General features: G+C 33.9%; 1 protein-coding gene across 1 annotated transcript in view; it reads left to right on the forward strand.

Moving 5' to 3' along the window:
- The window catches only part of LOC118186352 (histone-lysine N-methyltransferase MECOM-like), a 523,759-nt gene that overhangs the window by 302,472 nt on the left and 199,070 nt on the right, over positions 1-22,217 (forward strand). The window contains exon 4 of the mRNA XM_085818114.1: positions 18,190-18,319. Within this exon, the coding sequence (XP_085674240.1) occupies positions 18,190-18,319 (130 nt within the window). The remainder of the gene's footprint in view (positions 1-18,189; positions 18,320-22,217) is intronic.

Raw genomic sequence — 22,217 nt, forward strand, 5'->3', positions numbered from 1 at the left:
GAAGTATCCTAAGAAACCGTAACCGCATTTTTACTTTGTGACGGAATTCCTGAACATGTCACATTTTCACTTGAGTCAGCGACGCAATAAAAATTGTTGTTGACTAATACTCACTTGTCTGACCTATAGTCAGCCCAAGCCCACAAAAATCCTCGCGGCGAGGACCGCAAGATGGCGCCTCTCGTTGTCAATAGCGTTCAGTACCTTACAGGTGAGAGTGCAACATTGCTCATTTCCGCCCCCAATTTTGATGCAGAGCACCCAGGGGGACGGGTCCGGGGATCTGCCATCAGCCTCTCGAGAGGACTTTTGGCTTTTGGTCGAACTGAGTTCCGGCGCAAAAAGGTAATGTTCCATCGAGATAATGCAAGACCACATGTGTCTGCATTCACCGACTGGACTCTGTACGGACTCGAATGAGAACTTTTGCCACACCCACCATATACCCCCGACATCACTCCTTCGGACTTCTACCTTTTTCCATACCTGCAGCTATATCTTGCTGGTGCTATCTGCCATTCTGCACAAGACGTCCATAATGAGGTTGATCTGTTTATGGACTCGCAGCCACCAAGTTTTGGGGCCGAAGGCTTTGAAAAACTACCGAAACGTTGTCAGAAAATCATAGATTTGAGTGGTGATTACTACCGGCACTGAAGATACTGCTTTGATATTTTTAGTCCAAAGGGATTTGAATCCCGAAGGACTATTAGTTTCGTTTTGGCATTTTGCGTCGGACGGGTAAATGTCGGTTCACTTTTCAAACTGTTGCCACAAAATGTTAGAGTCCTGCATTATATTTGAAGAAATTAAATAATGAAAAATCTGCATAAATGTATGTATATTTCTCGTATTATGATAAAACAACGGTACATAGAGTCATCGAATTTTGAATAACGTAATCCTCCAACGAATATGAGCATGTGGAAGACCCAATTTGAAATTTGAAATTTGTTTTATGATCGATTTCCTATTTTTTAAAACTTTGACGAATTTTTGATTAACAAACTCAAGGATTTCAAAGCGAGCAATGGCAACGTTGTGCAAAAAAAACATTTTTATCTCCAGCGCGTGAGTCTCTGTATCGGAAATTGTAAAGATATGCTCGTTTTAAAACTATTTTGCGATATTGCTGTTGCACTGGATCTTATGGTTTAAGTGCGAGGAACATGGTATTTAATAAAGAAAGGTAACACACAAAATGTTAAAAAACGCCCCTTTGGACGTAATTTAAAATCTGAAACATTTCAGATTTTTTTTTTTTTTTTTTTTTCCGGAAAACTTTCGTCGCAACCAAATAATAATCGAACTTCATTTGAACTGTTTGCCATAACGATATAGTTTACTTATTATGCATGTGTACAAGCAAATACTTATTACAGGTACAAGGAATAAAGTATCGATTTTTTATAGAATTTATTGCTTTGCGCTACAAGAACATCAATTTATAACGCCTTACAGACGCTAAACTGGCGATGGGGGGAAAACAGTTTACATTAAACGCTTTCTCTTAGACAACTGTATTAAGTGAGTTGAAGAACAATTGTAAGTGGAAAAAAATTGAACGCAAATATGTTACTGAAACACTAACATAAATTAAATGAAGATTTTCGTTCGCATTTTAAGGTGCGGCGAAACACATTTGAGTAGAATCCGCTGCGACGAAAGATTTACAGTTGCTGTTTTCTAGGACATTGAAACATCGCCTGTTGCGATGTATTCATTGCAGAACTCTTACAGAATGTTAATAATCTTTTACGGCTCTTGATATACGGCTTACATGTACCCGATGATCGAAAACATTCTAATTATCTGTAGTTTTAATTTATGACTCCACACCTTAAAATTCGAATTGGAATTCGCAGCTGCACTGCGCATTTTGAATGGTGCTGAGAGGCTATTGTAACAGGTCGGGAATATATTTAATAGAAGATATTTATTTACACATTAATTCATGCATTTCTCTGTGCGATAAATTTTTTAATAACAAGCCAATGAATTTTGCGTGAAGAAACTTAAGCAGATATTGGCATTAACAGATGTAAGAGAAGCTTGCCAAATGAAAATGAAAATTAGGTAAAATTTACCACAGTTTATATTAATTTTAGGGAAAAAAATAATCTGTGCATTTCGATAGATAGTGACATAGGTCTCCCATTAAGTAGATTTCTCTGAAATTTCATTTTCGTTTCATTCTACTGAAGTTTCATTGTTGAAAAACGCACTGTGTCCAAGTAAAAATAAACACTAAAGAAAAAATTTTTATGATGAAATACTGTAGTGGCAGGTAAAGGTAAAGTATGGGGGACACTAGCGATGTACCATAGGTCAACTGGTAATGCCTTCCCATACTAACTCTTAAAAAAAGGGGGGGATTGCAAGTTTTATAGGAATTTACATAGACTGAAGCTTTCCAAAAGGTCTAGAGTTTGCCTATTATGGTACATCGTGCAATCCCACAGTACGCCCTGCATCCAGTATTTAATTAAAATAATTATGTAGGACATAAGTTGATTACAAAATAGTCGGAATACAATTTGAGATTCACAAGATAAATTGAACATCTGATTTGGTCCAACAAAAATAGGAGATAAACATAATTAATAAACAGATAAACATAATGAGGTAATTATAATTAGTACTGGCAACACAATGTTAAAATGAATTGTAATAATAACGCTAAAGAGGTGGGTGTCCATGGGTTATTTCAGATATATTGGTTTATTGCAGTTTATAAAGTTCACGAAGGGAGCCATTTTATCTATAATCACAGCATGTAAAAGCTTACTAAGCAGTATGTGGACTTACACTTGACAGAGATCTATGCCGTAGGAAGAGAGTCTTTGCATAATTTTCTGAATCTTTGGATACTGATGTTTATCTTTAATTAAAAACCTTTGGAATGCCAGGAGATCACTTCTTGGGGATTTTATGTGAATATCCTCAGCTATGAGGCATGAGTTTTTTTTTTACGTTTCACATTACCTTTTTGAACAGCTCATTTTAAATGTAAAACTTTATATCTTGTACAATGAATTTTTTTAGGCGAATTAGTTCGTCTGTCAAAATTGGTTAGTCTTTTCAAGCGTTAAACTGAAATATACATGCAAATTCGGATTCCGGTTTATTTTTAATTTTATGACTGTTAGCCCAAAGGGCTTTTGCTCGAATGGGCTATAAGTCTTGAAACGGAATTTGGTGGCGTATCACTTTCCAGATTTTTGCCACGAAATATTATCGCCCTGTATTACTTTTAAAGAAATTAAAATAATGAAGAATCTACGTGAATGTATACTACGTTTCTACGCGAAGAATTTACGTTTCTCGCACTGTGAAAAAACGACGGTACTTAGGGCTATCAAATTCCGAATAACATGGTCCTCCACCCGAACATGTGCAGTTCAAATTCCGAATTTTGAATTTCGAATTTTATATTTCTTAAATTAGAAAACTTTACCATTTGAAACCGAGCAGTGGCAACACTCTACGGATTAAAATACTGTTATCTTCGGCACACGAGACTGTATATCGGAAATTGTAAAGGTATGCTGTTTTTTAAATATTTTGTGATTTTGCTATTCAACTGAATTTTATGTAGCGTAAGGGCGAAAAACATGATATTTAATTAATAAATTTAACACACAAAACGACGTTAATAAAGACAAAAAAGTTTTGTAAACTATCTTACTAAGCTATATGTTACACAGCTATATGTTAAACTGAGGAAAGAGTGGGAAAAGAAATAGAAAAGATATGCCAACATTTAACGCTACTTCTGGAATTCTAAACTGCTTTCAAAATTTTTGTAACTTTCTTGCTGAATAGTATATGGCGCAAGTGGGAAGGAAATGATGCTTAATAATAAAGCTAAAAAGACAAAAAGAAATGGATTAGCAGGAGTGAGTGCAGGAGCAGCTCAGCGAGAGCGTAGGAAAACCTTAACAAATGACTTTTGGGGAGCCGTTAAAATCTGAACCCTTTAAGGGTTTTTTAAATTATTATTATTTCTATTTTTTTATTTTTAGTGTAAATTTTAGAAATATTACATATAATAAGTTTTCAAAATAATTTTTAAAAAAAATGTTCAAGCCTTAAATTCAATTTGTTTGTCGAATCCTTATAAACAGTGATCCAACAACTCATTCAGACGATACCAGCCTATAATTTAAAACTATTAAGTGATGAGTTCAGAAAATGGCAGAATTCTGGTCTTAAAAATGTACAGATAAGATACTGTTTTTATTTGCATATAATGACTTGAATTTATACAAAAAGAAGCAATAGCCTCTTTTCGTAAACAAGCACAAAAAGTAATATATTAATTGGATAGATGTCAAATCAAGTTATTGATGCCATATTAGATATACAAATATCCTAGGAGTCTGAAAGTCACTTAGAAGTCTGATTTCGGAAGCCTTTCCAGGAGTGTAATGTATATGGTCAATCAAAAAACACAACGTTACAGTCTAGTACCTGAAACTTACGAGTAATGCATATTACAGCTGTTTTCATTTATATTTTGAAATATTCCATGCATCGGAATAGCTGTTATTTATATACCAAGCACAGTTTTTAATTAGGTTTCTTGATTAAGAAAATGTAAACCTAATGCATTAAACATAGCAAATAAAGTCCAGGTGATGAAAGTGTTTCATTGCTTGCGTTTAGAATTTTTTTTTTCGCCTTTAAGGTCTGTTTTGGCTGAAGGGCACATCGGGATTTTTATAAACAGTTAATAAATGCATGCTGCCTAACGGTTTTAGTGCCTTGACCTCTGAAGAGAGGGGGAGAGAAGGAGAAGGAATAACAATCACCATAACATTACAAGATTAAAAAAAAAAAAAATAAAGTTTTGAAGGCGTCATTTATTTGGCTTAATTAACACTCCATAGCTGTTTGCAATACAAGGCAGAAACTTTAATTCTTCAGTTTAAGCTGGGAAAAAAAATATTTTTAATCTAAATCTTAAAATAAATAAATAAATAAATAAAATAAATAATAATAATAAAAAAAAAGGTTCAAATTTTAACGGTTGCCAAGGAGTGTTTGTTAAGGTTTTCTTATTCTCTCGCTGAACTCGTAGTCCATCAGTCTGCTGTTTCACTCACTTCTACTAGCCCATTTCTTTTTGTCTTTTTAGCTTTATTATTAATTATCATTTTCTTCGCACTTACGCCATTTGCATTTCAACGGCAAAATTACAAAAATTTTAACAACAGCTTAGCAGTACAGCTTTAGAATTACCGATGCAGTGTTAAATGTGTTGCATGAATTTTTCTATTTTTTTCCATCTTTTCTCAGTTTATCTTATCAATATTCAGTTTTCTCAGTAACATAGCGAACAAAAAATATTTTTCTGTCTATTTATTATTAACTTTTTATGTGTTAACTTTAATTATTAAATATCACGTTCTTTGCAGATACGTCACATAAAGTTCGATTCAACAGCAAAACCATAAAATATTTAAAAACAGCATATCTTTGGAATTTCCGATAGACAGTCTCACGCTGGAGCTAAAAATGTTTTTTTTTTTTTTTTTTTTTTTTTTTTTTTTTTTTTTTCGTACAGTTTTGCCTTGTTCGCCTTAAAATCGTTGAGTTGGTTGATCAAAAATTCGTTAAAGGTTTACAAAATATGAAATAGGTAATATAACAAATTCGAAAATCATAATTCGGGTTTACAGTTGCCCATGTTCGGGTAGAGGATTACGTTATTCAAAATTTGATGAATCTAGGTATCGTCGTTATTTCACATTGCGAGAAACATCGATACATTCATGCAGATTCTTCATTATTTAATTTTTTTAAATATAATACAGGGCGATAATATTCGGTGGTAACGATTTAAAAAGTAATATGCCGTTTTTAGTGAACGGACGCAAAATGCCATTTCGAGACTAATAGCCCTTCTGGGCTAACTCTCCTTTGGGCTATAAACACCTAATTGTTGGATTCCACTCAGTTATTTAGATAAATGGGGACCCTAGTGGGATTATCAGACGACTTAATCGCCTCGTCTATTGAAACAGCTTGTAACATATAGCATAAAATGCAAATTACAGTGCTACGGGTACAGTTAATAGCCTTTTAAACTTCTCTCCCTCTAACCTCTTTTTGTACTACATTTTTGTCCCGAAAAATTTACTAATACATTTTTGTTAAAAAGAGCCAAATATAACATCTAAGTAGGCCTGTTTATCAAATGCATATTGGATAGCTCTGGGCTCGTATAATCAGTCGTCGTATTATTTCAGTGCTCGTTACTAAAATGAGACCAAAGACATCTGTCATCGCTTTGGGAAAGCAATTTCGACCTCCTTTGCTATGGATTTCATGTTGTCCTTGGTGTATTTTACTCTTCCTACAAGTTTCTTAACCTTGTAGAGTCTTTAGGTATTTTTTTGAAAGCAGACAAGATGAAAAATAGCAAACGCCTTCGCCGGGAATCGAACCACGGACCTTTGGAATACCGGCCCAGTGTGCTGACCGCTACACCACGAAGGCACGCTAGGGAAGTGGGAGAAATACCTTATAACCTGGTACTGAGGTTTCCTGTTTATTGCTTTATCATAAATAGTGCAATATAATCTAATCATAATAGTCAGCATATTTCCTGCATACCTGCTTTCTAACAGAAGTTTCAAGCAATAAATAAATAAATAAATTAACACATCGTGATGTAGAGACATTAGTTATTTTTTGGAAGGAGGAGTCATGAAAAATGAGCAACGCCTTCGTCGGGTATCGAACCACGAACCTCTGGAATACACGCCTAGCGTGCTGACCACTACACTACGAAGGCATGGTAAAGAAGGCCGGAGAAATACCTTATATACTTTTCCTTTTAAAGGGTGACAGGGGTTTTTAGGAGAACCAATCGTCAAATCCTATGTGTGGAGAATCATCATCCACCACCCTCTCGGGCACTACTGTAGAGACATTAGGTATTTTCAAGCATAAGAGATGAAAAATTAGCAACACCTTCGCCGGGAATCGAACCACGGACTTCTGGAATACGCGCTCAGCGTGCTGACCACTACACTACAAAGGCATGCTAAGAAGGCAGGAGAAATACCTCATAAATGAGTTTGCTATTTCTTCAGAATTTGTATACTCATCGAACCTTCATCTACTCTGATTTTGATGTTTCTTTTCCAATCTGTTGATGCATCAGTTTAAAACAGTTTCCATGTATAATCGCAAAGTAAAGGTTATTTTTAGTCCAAAGGGACAATTTGCCTGGAAGGACTTTTAATTTCGTTTTGCGTCGATTCACGATAAGCGTTGTTTAACCTTTGGAGTTATTACCACCAAATATTATCGTCCTGTATTATATTTAATGAAATTAAATAGTGAAGAATTTGCATGAATGTATGTATGTTTCTCGCATTGTGATAACACAACGGTACCTAGAGCCACCAAAATTTGAATAACGTAACCTTCTACAGAATATGGGCATGTGGAATTTGAATAATTTGCATTTGAAATTTGTTTTATTATCGATTTTATATTTTGTAACACTTCAACGAATTTTTAATTAACAAACTGAACGATTTTAAAGCGAGCAATGGCAACATTGTACGAAAAAAAAAAAAAAAAAAAAAAAAAAAAACATTTTTATCTCCAGCGCGCGAAACTGTGTATCGGAAATTTTAAAGATATACTCAATTTGAAATTATTTTGCGATATTGCTGTTGAATTGAATTTTATAGTTTAAGTGCGAAGAACATGATATTTATAAATAAAAGTAACACACAAAATGTTAAAAAACGGACTTTATTTAAAATCTGAAACATTTCAGATTTTTTTTTTTTTTAATTTAACCCGATGGGTTAATCGGATTAATGGTTTCTTAATTACTGGGGTGGCTACACTATGAAGTAAATGTCAAAGCCACCTTCTTATTTCCTGCGAAGTAAAATGGTGTAACATAACGTAACAGATGTGGTGTAACAATTTCTTAGAATTAATTATTAAAAAGCTTAAAAATTAAGAATGAAATACATCATTAATTTACCCTTTAAAAAATGGCCGCCGCAGTTGTACATTTTATAAATAAAATCCAATGAAAGCTACCTATGTAAATAACTAAGTAATTAAATGCATCAATCTAAACTAATAAACTTCTCCTTTCTTTTCCCTTAAGATGACTTAATTTACTGTACCTCTGAAGAACTAAGTTATTGCGACTAACGTAACAGCGTTGTTTTTCGATTTTATTTCTTTCCTCCTTAGGGTCATAACGCACGCCTTGATTTTTACAGTCATAACCTTGGACACTGAAGAGAAGGTGTATAATTAAAATACTTTTCTCTTCTTTGCCATGAGCTGCAATGAGGCAATACTTGTTTAAATAGTTGTAAAGTTGCTACTGGTTGCTCTAGCTTCAAGTGTGACCTGTATAGTGGCTGGATCAGTTAACCTTCCATATTTGAAATACTGTATTTTTCAACAAACAACAAATACATATTTAAACTACTTCAAGTTTTCATTTTTACTTCCTTGTACGAAGTAAAAAGGAAGTATTGTAATCGCGAAAAGTTTCAGGCAGCATATTTCAACGAAAATATCCATTTTGACCGCTATCGAATGAAATTTAACGATGTTTTTGCGTGATATCTGTACGTAAGGACAGAATAAAATACTCTTTTCCTTCAAAAAAATTATAAAACTGCTTTAAAATGAATTCTGAAGAGAATTTTTCGTGGCGTCTGTACGAACGTATATACGTACGTGCGTAAGTACGTACCTCGCATAACTCAAAAACGAGTAGCCTCAGGACGTTGAAATTTCGTATATAGTACTGCTATAACATGTAGATGTGCACCTCGTATTTTGGTTGCAATCGGCCGCACCAAACGTATATAAATATATTTATATATATATATCCACTCTGTTACCCGGCTCAGTGATCTCAGTTTCTTTATTCTTATATGTTTGTAAATTGTACATTTTTTGCTTTAAAAATGATTGAATTATGTTGTTTTTATCTTCCGGTTAAGGGTTTTATGCCTTTAGTTAATCTGTATGCAATAGTTTTAGAATTATCAACAATTTTAAAGTTGTCTAAGTGCCGCTAAAACTTTTTTAATGGCGGCCATTGATGTTTACATTTGAAGCAGGAGACTAGTGGATTTGTTGCCAATCTAGAGAAACTTAGCTTCGCAACAACAAAGATAACGCATTCATTTATTATTGCCAATTAAATCATGCTTAATTCTTTCTGTAATTTTTTCGAGGATATAAGTGTTTAAGATTTACTTCGTAATTTTTAATGTAGATATTTTGAGTTTTTATGTATTTTTGCCTTCTCGCGAAGTGAGAACAGAATTAATTCAATGAGAAATACTCAATCGTCTGTGAAAAACTGTTTCGTATTTGCTTTTGTTTGCTTAATTTCTTTTATACATCATTCTAGCTTTATTATAGTATTTGAATAGAACATGTGGCAACGATTAGATAATTCTATTCTTTAAATGATATAAATTTTGTGCATTATGAGTTATAATATGAGCGAAATATATAAGTTAACTGTTATATAATTATTGGATTATATAACAGTTAACTAGTTTCCGTTATATAATTATTATATAAGTTAACTGTTATATAATTATTAATACTGTTAAGTGAATCTAGCGCCGGAGTGTCGCTATGGTAAACAAATACTAGAGTGAATTTTAAAGAATGCATTTATTCTATTGTGTTTTATGCGCTGTCGGCGAAGTAGATTTAAATTCAATCCAATAAGTTTAAATGAAATGCAAGATCAAATGCGTATAATTTAATATTCCGTACAAGGAAGTCATGTGGTGTACACATCAGATTTTTAAATTCTTTAAAGGACGTATCATATAGCATTAGAAACATATTTTATTAACTACAGAAAAGTTTTCAAATGTTCATAAAATTATCAGTTGGATATATTATAAATTAAATCTATTTTAATTTGCATCTATCAGATTCATTATTAGAAAAAATCTGATGTGTACACCACATGACTTCCTTGTACGGAATATTAAATTATACGCATTTTTTCTTGCATTTTATTTACTTATTAGATTGAATTAAACCTACTTCGCCGAAAGCGCATAAACCACAATATAATAAATGACAATATTCGTAAATAGAATAGACAATAATAAATAGAATAGACAATATTCGATCAGGAATGGTTAAGACTGGAATTATCTCTTCAAAAAGGAATAACCAGAAATTGTCTCTTAGGTAATTCAGATTGACTTAGTTTATTTAATTATGGCAAATCACGCAAGGGCTATCTGCCTAAGGGCTATCTGAAATCGAACACAAGCCATTGGGTAACTCAGAAGTTGCCTAAGAGATTTTAGGTATCAGTTTACGTTATAGGAGATCCAGTTTTGAGTCTTCCTAGGAGATTAAGTGTATTTTATTTTTGATATGACTAACTCTTTCTATGAGTTAGAATAAAAACAAAAGGGGACTTACGAAACATTATGAAATTGTTAAGGCTTTAATGTTAATGAAGATAAATTTCAAGTTGATGATCGATCTAATGAAATGAAATTATAAGGTGGTTTTTTTCCCTCATTTCAGCATGCCTTTGCGTTGTATTTGAAAGCATAATCGACTCTTATTCTAGAGGCCCAGGGTTTGAGTCCCGGCGAGGAAATTGCACGTTTTCTCCGTCTCCTGCTTCAAAATCACCTAATGACTCTAAAATTGCTGCTAAAAATCTAAAAGGTTGTAGACGATAATTTATCACTGCTAGGATTTATCAATTGGGTTCTCTAATTCTCCAGTTGCCCTTTAAGAAAGGAGGCGTATATAAGTCTCCTTTTTAAAGGAGCCCTTTTCCGCCTGCCTTCGTGGTATAATTGGAAGCACACTCGACGCGTATTCGAGAGGTTCAGGATTCAAGTCCTGGCACTGCACATTTTTCATTTAAGGGGACTCATACACCTAAAACCCATAAGATGTTCGAATAGGAATTCTATTGTTGCAAGAATTGGGATAACTTATTTATTTTAAAAGCAATTACTACCAATTTTTTACAGCTGACTACATAATATAGCTGCTTTCTGAAATAGTAATCAGAAAGTTTGTGTTGCCACAAATATTTTTATAATTTAATCCGCTTTGGGACAACATTTTTCGTCATGTTTCCAACTTGCGCGCACAGTTTAAAACATTCTGTTGCATAATTTAATTCCATATTTAATATATAGCTTTTATAACATTTGGAAACTACTGTGAACCTAAAATTCTAAAAATTTCATGTTAAATTTTTATTTTATTTTGAGTTGAGTTTATAAAATATATTTTATGAACAAAATTTTTAATGTTTTCGTCCATAAAATTTTTTAGTATTAAAACATTGATCAGATTGTTGGTTCAGTTAGAAAATAGTACCCATATAAAGAATTCCATCAAATTTCAAGTATGCACCATTAGCCAATTTTAAAATATCATGCGCGCAAGGTGGAAATATGGCGAAATATTTTGTCACAAAGAGGATTAAATTACAAAAATATTTGTGGCAACACAAACTTTACTTACACAAACTCTGGTTACTATTTTCCAAATCAGCTATATTATGTAGTCAGCTGTAAAAAGTTGGAAGTAATTGCTTTTAAAATAAATAAAATATCCCAATTCTTACAACAGGCACATATTCGAAGATCATGAGGGGTTTAAGGTGTATGAGTCCCCTTAACCATGTGACTCTTCAAAATAACCCGGTGACTCTGCAAAATGTAAATTGATAACCAGATGAAATTCTGTTTCAAATTTCAAAGTCTAACCGACATTGTATCTGAAAGTAATTTTCTTTAATTTTTACTTGTGCTGAGGGCAATGTGCGCTAAATGCGTTGCTTGAGCAGAACAGAACCTTCTAAGGATTTAAGTACTTTGCATGGAGGAATACCGATAATGATGCAGCTCTTTTCGTAGTGGATTAACGTCAACGGAACAGTAGTTAATCAATTTCGGATGACTGGTCAGAGACTCATCTTGAAATGTAATTGTTGTTGCTTGGGCGTCCCACTAACAGACCACCCACATAGTTACCGCGCAATTATTTAGTTGCAGATAGGCAATTCACATCTTATTGCAAAGTACCTCAGACACGCTGTGCAAGGCGCGTGGGCGCTCTTTATGACTGCAGTTTATTTTTCTGTAATCTCTGGCAGAGTCGATGCAGGTTTCGTTTCGCCACGCGTTCCAACGCATCATTAAATGTCACTCAGAAGTGTTACAATAGCAAAGTGAAATAAATTTGGTGTAATTTATGAAGTGAAATATATAACAGCATCGTTAAGGATATTTATTTTCAGGAAAAAAAAAGACATCGTTAGATGGTGGAATTGCGATTCCTGCTTCTTCGAATGTTATTGACACGTTCTGTGCCCTAAACTGCATTTTTATCAAATATAAAATTGCTTATAAAAATTCAGTTCAAAGTAAATTAAAACCCTCTGGGAAACTGAATACTTTGTAAGAAGAAAACCCACGGTGCCAAATGGTTTGGATTTTTGCTCAGGAGTAATCCTGTTTTACAGGTGATTTTCATCATCGATTTATATCTATGATCTTAGAAATACTGGTCTGTTTTAGAAGTGATCGTCTTAAGGAGGTATTCTCCAGAAGTGGGTTCACTGTAATTCTTGCATAAGAAAGAAAGAAATGTTCGAACATTTTACAGCAATTAAACACGAAGTAATGTTTCAACTCAATGACGATACCATAACGCTATCATAAAAATGAAAAAAACTTAATTAATAAGTATTGCTTTGCATTACGTAAAAGAATATAAAAAGGAGAAAAGACGAAGTTAAAAATGTGCATTTTTAACAGATTCACAACGTTAAAACAGGAAAATAAACTGTTAATTTCATTAGATGTTGTCTAACATAGGTGAAAATATGAACCCCCAAAAACGTGATAACGCTTGATTACTTATTTCAAAAAAATGTATAAAATAGTGATCATAATTATTATAAAATTCGCTAAACTTAGATATGTTGGTTGATAAAATATAGATAAAGATTTGGTGAATCTTTGCATTATGGTAACTTGGCGATTTTTTGGCGAAAATTTGGCGACCCACCGTGCTACAGCAACCTGCTAGTTTTTGTTGGATGCCATTTTGTTTTCACGAAGTAAAGGCATGTTTTTTTTTCTTTACTCAACATTTTTTTCCAGCAATCTGCTAGCCGAATTACGCTTATACTAGAACTTTTATGGAACAAAAATGCTTAATCATGACGAAGATTAGGTGCGAAATTGAGAGAAAGTGCAAAATCGCAAACTGCTTGCCGCGTTTTTAAGAATTGCACGTACACGGTATCCATGTACACGTCAACCTATTTTCACTTAAAAAAACATCCCAGAATTGCACAAAAGTGGCATTGCGCATACTCTTGACTTTATCTATGTACATATCGACCTATTTTCACTTAAAAAGTGAAAGAAAATTGACAAAAATCCAATTCTTCTTACTCTTGTAAAAAGCGCCAAACAAATAAGTGGGCAATTCTGCACTTAGCAGCGAAAATGTTTCTAAGTGCTTATTAGCTAAAATCACGATCGGAATTTTCCGGAAAATGTTACATGACATGTCTCATGATCTCTCATTTCTCTCAGACAAAATAATCTGTGATTCAAACTGTGTACTTCTCAAATTATTGCTAAAGTTCTAGCTAGTAACCTTTATCGCCTTACCAAAATGTCGCCAAACTACCTGTTACCATATTCTAAAGATTAGCCAAAGATTTTTTAGGATAAATTCTTTTTTAAAAAAGGATTTTTATCTTATAATTACTTCGTGTAAATTCAATCTAAAAAGGAATCTAACCCTTATAATTACTTCATGTAAATTCGATTAAGGAAGGGATTTAATCTCTTAATTACTTAACGTAAAATTATTTAAGTAACATGAAGTCCTCACAAATTTTAAGGATACCTATATTTATGCCAAAGAAAAAAAATGAGTAATTTATCTCCTTACGAATGTTGTAAAACCTGACTTAATGACTTCTTAAACATTTTATAAAATTTGTGTAATTTAATTGAAAAAAAAACCGATGCGTAAAATAATTAATGCTTTGATTCTGCTTTTACTTAATAATAATTACTTAACCGACATTTTACTAGCTCATAAAAAATCGAAAGCTGAGTGTTCTGGTTTCGTAGTTAAACAGTCCTGCTGCCTGAAAAAAGAAATAACTCATAGGTGCAATTTGCCTGATTTTCGGTCCCAGCCCAAAGAAAAAGCAGAAGGCTGGGCTGGTCACCAAAGCTCTACTTACCCCATTTAAGGGAACAGCCCGTCAAAGAAAACTGAAAGAATCGATTATGAGAAAAGTTCATGGCTTTATTTTTACATAAACGTTAGACGTTCATGCTTGTTTATGTGTGTAGGGACTGACTGTTAAGTTTTTTAACTTAAACAGGAACTGGCATCGAACAACTCTTTCAGGGGCTGATTTGAAAAATTTTTGGGAACAGTTGAGACAGTTTAAACGTTTTCCATAATACGAGGCGTATTCGGAAACTAAATACCGTTTTGAAAAAAAAAAAAAAAAAAAAAAAAAAAAAAAAAATAGTAAAACAATTTTTTCGAATCCAATTTTATTTTTACATGAAAATACATGTCTTAAACTATTTTTCAACATTGTTTCCGCCAATGATCAAACACTTGTCATAGCGGGTGACCAGTTTTTGTATACCATCGTCAAAGAAACTTCTCGCCAGTTTCGATAACCACGACTCCACAGCATTTTTCGTGTCATCGTCAGATCCAAAGCGCTTGCCACCAAGCTCGCGCTTCATATGCAGGAACAAGTGATAGTCGGACGGCGCCAAGTCCGGGATGTACGGCGGGTGATCGAACTGCTCCCAATGAAACTGTCGAATTAACGATTGAGTGACACCAGCAGTATGGGGCCGAGCATTGTCATGGAGCAACACAATTCCTTTACTGAGCATTCCTCTTCGTTTGTTTTGAATGGCACGCCTTAGTTTTGTTAAAGTCTCACAATATCGTGCTGCACTAATGGTTTCACCTCTGGGAAGAAATTCAGTAAGCAAAACGCCTTTCCTATCCCAGAAGACAGTGCACTTGATTTTTTGTGATGGCATTGTCACTTTGAACTTTTGATTTTTCGGAGAATGAGTGTGTCTCCACTCCATCGATTGTTGTTTCGATTCTGGTGTGAAATGACACACCCAAGTTTCATCACCTGTCACAGTTTGGTTTAAAAAGTTTTCTCCCTCATCACTGTACCGCGTGAGAAATGTCAGGACACTACCAAGTCGCTTTGTTTTGTGAACATCAGTGAGCATTTTTGGAACCCATCGGGAACACATTTTGCGATAATTCAAGCGGTCAGACACAATTTCGAACAAAACAGTACGTGAAATTTGTAGAAATGTCTCTGAAAGAGTTGTCATTGTGAAGCGTCTGCTCTCATGAATTGCTTCATCAACTTTCCTTACCAAATCATCGGTGACAACAGAAAGCCGACCACTCCGAGCCTCGGCGTGGACATTTGTTCGACCTGCATTAAACATTCTTACCCACTTTCTCACCATTCCATCACTTATCGCGTATTCACCGTAAACTTCTGTCACTTGACGATAAATTTCTGCCGGTTTAACATTCCTCGCTTTCAAAAATTTAATCACGGCACGAATCTCACAGTCAGCGGGAGAACTAATTGTCTTAAACATTTTGAATGTGCACAGCAAACTGAAAACACAACATAGAGCAACCAAAATGGCGACAATTGAAAGTCAGTGAACAAGAAAGACTAGTGCGCATGCGCGGGACGCCTACCACAGCACTGCGACGGCGCTAGAATGAAACGGTACTTAGTTTCCGAATACGCTACGTATTTCTGGAATTACATAACTTTGTGCACGATATAATTAGAACAATCATTTTTTATATTCCTCATTAAAGAACGTATAAAAACGTAAATGCCTTCAAATTTAACGGCATAAAGGAGGAAAAGATTTTTTTATATTATTTTGAAATATATGTAAAGTAAATTTTCATGTGTATTGCATCTGAATAAATGAGAAAAATTCTTGTCTTTTGAGCCAAAATACAATACTTTTTTTTATTTCTTATATGTTATTATATAAGTATACGTCATGACTTAATATAATAACTGGTCATAGCTTATATATCATGACCAATACTATACTTTTTAATTTCTTAAAAAATCAAAAGATAAAGTTCGGAACGAAAAAGAATAAAATTCTGTTCCAGAAATGTAAAGGGCTAACTTTTCTGTCTTCGGGTAAAAGTTACCAAACTGAATAAACGTAAATTAAGGAAACTTTCAAAAACTAATCGTTAAATGAAAATTAAAATTTAAAAAAAAAAAAAAATACAGAACATGATACGTAACAAAACAAATACCAAAATAATTTTTCTTGATTTCCTCTATTTAAGGCTTCAAACAGAACTTGTCAAGGGAAAAGTGTTTTGAAAATCAAGTTGATTAATGAGTTCCCAATACGTATTTCCTCTGAACCTTTTGAGACTTAAAACCGCTTTTCATAACAAAATCTACATTTTAAAACAAATTTCTAATAGGTCTCAAATCTTCAGATCTTTTCCCTACATGCATTCATACTCAAAATAAGCAAAGATATCGAAATTAGTAGTGCAAAAAGTAGTACAAAAAAGGCCTAAAAATAAGCAAATCCAAACTAATTGCAAAAAACTAAATTGAATCAAATAGGAAATGTTATTAACGTGCATTTTCAGAATAGTGGATTATTCGAAACGTTTGATCCGATCCGAAATATATATGTAAATTAATTCTTTCCTTGACAAAGTGCTCCTTCGCTTTGAGTGCTTCCCAGCTGACGTGATTAAGTCATTAAATTTTAAGTCGTGTAATTATTTTTCTTTCTTTTTTTTGATGCTATAATTATGTTTTATTCGTATCACCTTTAACTATGATTGCTGTTGAGATAATAATTGCGGAAGGAAGGGTATTTCTGGAGGAAAGATATATTATGACCTTCTCTAGAACACTACCTTCCTAAGACGAAAGCTCTGAAAGTTATCAGTGTTTTGACAATTTAAATAAATATCGGTTTTGAAAATCATCTCCCTAAGATGACTGCCTATACAGAAGGCCCAAATCCTGGGGTTACCTTAATGAGGCTTGACTCCATTAGCCAAAGTACTGCAAAAATTTGGTTATTGGCAGCCCAAAAGGGCGTTACCCCGAATGGGCTATTAGTCTGTAAACGAGATTTCGCGTCTTCCACTATAAACCGCGTATCACTTTTCAAATTATTGCTAGCAAATATCATCGTCCTGAATTGTAAAGATAATAAATTCCTCGATAAAGAAAATAAATTCCTCGCAGTATGGAGGTATATAGGGTTATCTAATTTTGAATAACGTAGTCTCCCACCCGCTCACCTGGGAGCATAAATTTTAAATTTCGAATTTCATATTTCATATTATGTTAAACTTTAATGAATTTTAATTTACAAACTGAATGATTCCATAGCGAGCAGTGGCAACACTGTGCGTAATAAAACATTTTTATTTCCAGCGTAGGAGACCATCTATCGGAAATTTTAAAGATGTGATGTTTTTAAATATTTTGGTGATTTTGCCGTTGAATTGAATTTTATATCGCGTAAGTGCGAAGAACGTTGAGTGCAAAAGGTGACTGGTAAGCTGCGAGCTTAGCGAGAGCGTAGAAAAACCTTAACAAACTCTTTGGGAGGACTGTTAAAATCTGAGCCATTTCAGATTTTCCCTTTCCTGCCCTTGAAGTTGTTTATGCAACTAAAGGAAGTTACATTAAATTCTTACAAGTAAAACGTAGGTAGTTTTCTTCAAGTTCTCGGCAAATAAAACTTAAACAGTTTCTTGTATTGCTTATCACTCTACACTCAAATTAAGGCGTTTGAATTTTGATCAATCATTTGTCATTTTGAATAATTCTATATTTTATTTAATATTCAGCTTGGAGAGACTGCTGAAATTTCATTGCATGGTTTTTAGTGTACAACACCAAGTGAAAACCAACACCCTATTGCCGATTCTAAAAATGATAATTCTTTTATAAAAAAAAATTGCTTTTTTAAAGATATATAAATATCTATAATATTGAAGGAATGAGTTTTCGATGCTGCTTGTTCTAAACTAAATATTTATTATATTTTTTTACAGATTTACTTGGAAGTGATCCGAGATATTGAAGCTGGTCAGGAGCTGCATTTAGCATCTTGTAATCTGTTGTTAGCCCATGAGTCATCGTCTCATTCCAGAAATGGCAACTTAAGTCCTCATGAAGTTACAGGTCAGTTTACTTTATTAAATAAGTAATCTATGTATTGGAAAATACCTTTAAAAATACTACCGATCTTAAGTAAGTTATATTTGACATTTTAGTTTTAGCTAACGCGGTAGCTTAGTAAATAGAATCATTGAAAACTATTGGTTTTGTCTGAAAAATCATCACATCTCAGTTAAAGCTGTTTAAATGAGAGTTTTCTGTTCTTGGGGTGCAATTAATGATTGCAGTACGAGACTAAAACTGTATTGCCGGTATTCGGTTATAAAGTTCTTTCTCTCTCTTTTCCGCAATATCTTCGTGGTGTAATTGGGAACATACTCGATGCGTATTCGAGAGATCCAGGGTTCCAGTCCAAGTGAAGGCATTAAACATTTCGTATATCTCCTGCTTCAAATTTCCTAATGACTTGGCGCCCGAACTAAAAGGTGGTGGACGGTAATTCGTAACCACCAAGATTTGGCGCCTTAATCACCAGTCTTCCTTTAAAAGGGGGGGGCGGTGTCTAAGGTATTTCTTCCCTCCTTCTGCATGCCTTCGTGGTGTAATTGAAAGCATACTCGACGCGTATTCGAGAGGTCCAGGGTTCGAGTCCCACCAAAGGTACTGCACATTTCTCCTGTCTCCTGCCGGTATCGGAAGCCGGTTTCAAGAAATTTTTTTAAAAATGGGCAAAAATAGTTGTTTCTTTGCCTTATTTATTAGTTTCATACAAAAATGCATAAACAATAAATTTATTACAAACAATTTTATTATGTACAAATATAAAGTAAAGGAGCAAATGTTGCAATCAAATATTGTTAATAAGAGCAGTAAAATAATAATTCATAACATTAGAAACAAAAAAAAAAAAAAAAAAAAAAAAATGTAGAAAATAAACCACTACAGTACTGCAATACAATAATGGAACAAAATGTACTGCGTTATTATTAAGAAGAGTAAATACAACATAAAGATCTCTGTGAAGTAAAAAAAAAAAAAAAAATTAAAAAATAATTTATTAACTGCATATTTTTTAAATGTGACCGTAAAAAACATAATGCAATTATTGAGTTGTCATTAAGCTTGGAACTTATTTTTAACTAGAACATAGAAACTGAGCCTCTTCCCGGTCTTATATAGTTCCCTCCCCCGGCCGCTGAGAAATCTCTAGTACCTTCCATTCCCCGACACAAGGGAAGGCATATACGATTGAAGTTACGTATAAGGGCTAGATACAGTTACAGTTACAGTTACTTATAGAAATTAATTACAGTTATTCAGTTACAGTACCAATCACAGTTGTACAAGGACCAGACCAAAATGCCTCGAAATTTTCCGACTTTTGGCAATTTTCGCCGAATTTGGTGACAAAGACTGTTCGCTCTGTTCAGACTTATAGTGACCCATCCAGACTAGCCCATCAATTCTTACAATATTGCCAAAAAAAACAAAAAGTTGCTTGAAAGTATAAAGTAATGTGAAATTAACTGTTGAATAAAAGACTGATTTTTATTTGTCCAAAAGGGCTTTGTTCCTGAGGGAGTATTGTTTTCGTTTTTGCGATTTTGCGTCGAATCACTCTGAATCCCCGTGTAACCTTTCAAACTGTTGCCACCAATATTATCGCTCTTTATTATAGTTGAAGAAATTAAATAATGTCTGTGTCTGTGTGTGTGATTATGGCAAAGCCTCGAGGGCTATCTGCCTAAGAGGAGGGATGCCTTCGTGGAGGACTTTCTAAGGGAAACTGGCTCGTATACACGTTACACATGGGGAAAACCACGAAAACGCCTATGCAGCCAGCCCGTTCGCGGGATTCGAACCTCGGACCGAACTACCAGTGTTCAGCGACTTTACCGCTCGGCCGCTGGTGGGCCCGAAATTAAATAATGAAATACCTGCATAAATGTATGTATGTTTCTCGCATTATGATAAAACAATGGTACGTAGAGCCATCCAATTTTGAATGACGTAATTTTACTGCGAATATGGGCATCTGGAAGCCCAAATTTGAAATTTCTTTTATTACCTATTTCATATTTTGTAAAACTTTAACGCATTTTTGATTAACAAATTCAAGGATTTCAAAGCGAGCCATGGCAACGTTGTACAGAAAAAACATTTTTATCTTCAGCGCACGAGACTGTGTATCGGAAATTCTAAAGATATGCTCAGTTTAAAATTATTTTATAAATAAAGGTAACACACAAAATGTTAAAAAAAAAGCCCCATTGGACGTAATTTAAAATCTGAAACCTTTCAGATTTTTAATTAATATCTCTGATTTTAGCTACTTTAAAATTTTTATTAATTTTGTTTTGCGTGTTTTTATTCATGGAAAAAACTGCAATATGAATATTCCAAATTGCAGTTTAATATCTTAAATGGTTTACGATTAAAGTTCCAAACAGTTGAAAAAATTAAAACTTATAGTAATTAAAAGAATAAATAGAAACTGCCTTGATATGCAAATTTCAGTTTAACTCTTGAAATAAATTTAAGCAAGCGGACACTATAGACCAATTAATTCTAGAAAGAGTGAGGAAAGTAAAGATGTCGAACGTAAACTCTTTTATTTAAAATTAACTATGGGGAATTTATTTTAACTATGGGGAAATTTATTTTAACTATGGGGGAATTTATTTTAACTATGGGGGAATTTATTTTAACTATGGGGAAACTATGGGGAATTAACTATGGGGAATTATTATGTTCGAAAGTGGCACCACGTTCTGTTTTGCCAGGATTCCGAGTCAGCGAATGAACAGCTCTAAGTAATTTTCTTCGGAGAACTTTAAATACTTATAATTTTATGAATTAAATTATTTTTAAAATGTGTCCACAAACACATAAAACCGCTTTGACCTGCAAGACTTCAGCCCCCAGGTGCATTACATAACCTTTTCCTTACTTCAGCATATTGCAACGACTACAGATGTGTTTTCCAAAATTGTAACAGATTTTAAGCTTCGCACGCGCAACTGAGCGATACGCAGTGCGTGTAGGAGAAAGAGGATTTGAATATGTTTTTATTTATTTTATTTATTATTTTTTATCCGAATCCAGATTCGACCCAAAGCGGCTCTGTTCCAAATGGCAGAGTAGGCAAACAGGCGCGAGACTCAAAAAATCACATTGCGGGTGGAGGGTGTGTGGTTGGGGATATTGTTCCGTTATGTCACGGGTGGATTATCAACACCCTCTCTCCTGCAATCATTAAGGACACTCAAATACTTCCTCCACCGACAAAGGAAGAGGGGAAATACAGAAGTTTAAATGAATGCATACAGTAGCACGCGGAGTAAATCGATGGCGGTACAAACTACATTCTGCTGTAAGCAGAAATTTTTGTCCATATGGCTTGAGAATACTGTATATTTTAGGCTTTGAATGCTTGAACTAATATCACAAAAATACAAGGTGATCCAAAACTCTATAAACGCTTTTCTAAAAGCTGTATTTTACTAAATTTACAATGTGTCTCAATTCTGTTAAGAGTTGAGAACCACGTAATTAAGGTCGAGTTAGTTAAATTATTAAATGGTAAGGTATTTGATCTTTCTCTGCTGTACGTTGCGACCGAACCTCAATAAGACTTTAAGTTGCCTAATGCTAAGTCTTAAAAATACTCTTAAAAGACTTGAGAACGAAATAAATGACCCTTTATTTTAAACTAAAGTAGATAAACAGGAGGCACACCTGATGCTTACAAATCAGCCAGCATTTATGCCGAGAAGTAGAAATTCGAATGTAAAACTAAATGTAGGTATCTAATAGCCAAAGGTTAGGCAGAGTAAATTAATCGCGAAGTCGGTTCTAAGACTTTCATGGGTGTCAAATTACTACCGGTAAGTATAATGCACGCCCGAAGATTATCTTAGAATAGTAATCTTAACAACGAGACCTTAAATATACAGAACAC

The sequence above is a fragment of the Stegodyphus dumicola genome, chromosome 6 (assembly GCF_044657685.1).
Source record: "Stegodyphus dumicola isolate Sdum_Otavi_A_Nest chromosome 6, ASM4465768v1".
Taxonomy (NCBI): Eukaryota; Metazoa; Arthropoda; class Arachnida; order Araneae; family Eresidae; genus Stegodyphus; species Stegodyphus dumicola.